Genomic DNA, 1,165 nt, shown 5'->3' with positions numbered 1-1,165 from the left:
ATCCATCCATCCATCATCCATCCATCCATCCATCCATCATCCATCCAACATCCATCCTCCACCCAACAGTGTTTAATGTGTCCTGCCGGGGTGAACAGAACCAGAGAACAGAACCGGTCCCAGTACCGGTTCCGGTGGCAGCACAGGCACACAGGTCTCTGCCCAGCAGCCCCATGGGAACGCAGGCCTTCTGGATCGGTGTTGGCTCTTTGAAGCCCAGAGCCGTGACGGCCTGCAGGAACAGAACCGCAGAGCAGGTGAGACCAGAACCGGATCCAGAACCAGAACCGGGTCCGCTGGGTCTCACCTTGAGAATGGGTCGGGACAGGTTCATCTCTTCGAACGTCAGCTGCTCGTTGTACTGAGACGCGTCCTCAGAAAACGTCTCTGGAGCCTGAGCACAGAGACAGACGTTACCATGGTGACACATTCATCAGGACCAGCCTGTGCTCCTCTTCCTCACCTCCTCTTCCACATTCTTCTTCTTCCTCCCTCGCCGCTCTTTCTCCCTCAGAGTGTCTGACAGGAAACAGGAAGCAGATTAGAAAAATAAAAGACCAACCAGAAGAAAATATGATGAGTTCAGACCCAGTCAGAACCAGAACCTTCAGGAGGACAGCAGTCATACCTGATTTGGTCAGAACCTCTTCATCACTTGAGCCAAACTCCTCCTCTTCATCACCATCCTCGTCCTCTTCATTTCTGTCAGCTGGCTCCTCCTCTTCCTCCTCCTTCATCTCTGAGCCTTCAGCTTCAGAACTCTGAGACGATTTCTCCTAAAGACAAAAGACTACAACTCATACAGGAAGTAAATAAAAACAGGAAGTAAATAAAAACAGGAAGTGGATTCAGGACAGACTCACCTCAGCTTTCCTCTTCTTCCTGACCTTCTCTATTTTCTGGTCCAAAGTCGTCATGGTTCTCTGTGAACACAGAACCCGGTCAGATCATTTTGTAAAGAAGCAGGCTGCAGGTTCTGCTGGGTTCTACCTTCTTCTTGAGCTGCTTCAGGACGTCGCTCATGGCCCAGTCCTCATCCAGGCTCAGACCGTCTCTCTCTCCAAACTCAAAGTCACAGTTGAAATCTGTCGACCTTTGACCTCCAAACTTCTTCTTACGGTTCAGGATGATAGGCTCCTCCTGCAGAACATCATCATCATCATCA

At 50.5% G+C, this 1,165-nt stretch overlaps 1 protein-coding gene across 1 annotated transcript in view; it reads right to left on the bottom strand.

Annotated features, from left to right (window-relative positions):
- Positions 1-1,165, bottom strand: part of ddx27 (DEAD (Asp-Glu-Ala-Asp) box polypeptide 27) — a 32,765-nt gene that overhangs the window by 25,274 nt on the left and 6,326 nt on the right. The window contains exons 2-7 of the mRNA XM_015014466.1: positions 991-1,140; positions 864-923; positions 629-776; positions 464-519; positions 308-394; positions 127-232 (exon numbers count right to left, since the gene is read on the bottom strand). Of these exons, the coding sequence (XP_014869952.1) occupies positions 127-232; positions 308-394; positions 464-519; positions 629-776; positions 864-923; positions 991-1,140 (607 nt within the window). The remainder of the gene's footprint in view (positions 1-126; positions 233-307; positions 395-463; positions 520-628; positions 777-863; positions 924-990; positions 1,141-1,165) is intronic.

The sequence above is a fragment of the Poecilia latipinna genome, unplaced genomic scaffold (assembly GCF_001443285.1).
Source record: "Poecilia latipinna isolate Pla-1442-1.1 unplaced genomic scaffold, P_latipinna-1.0 Scaffold1819, whole genome shotgun sequence".
In the NCBI taxonomy this organism is placed as follows: domain Eukaryota; kingdom Metazoa; phylum Chordata; class Actinopteri; order Cyprinodontiformes; family Poeciliidae; genus Poecilia; species Poecilia latipinna.
This window is presented reverse-complemented; position numbering and strand designations above follow the sequence as displayed.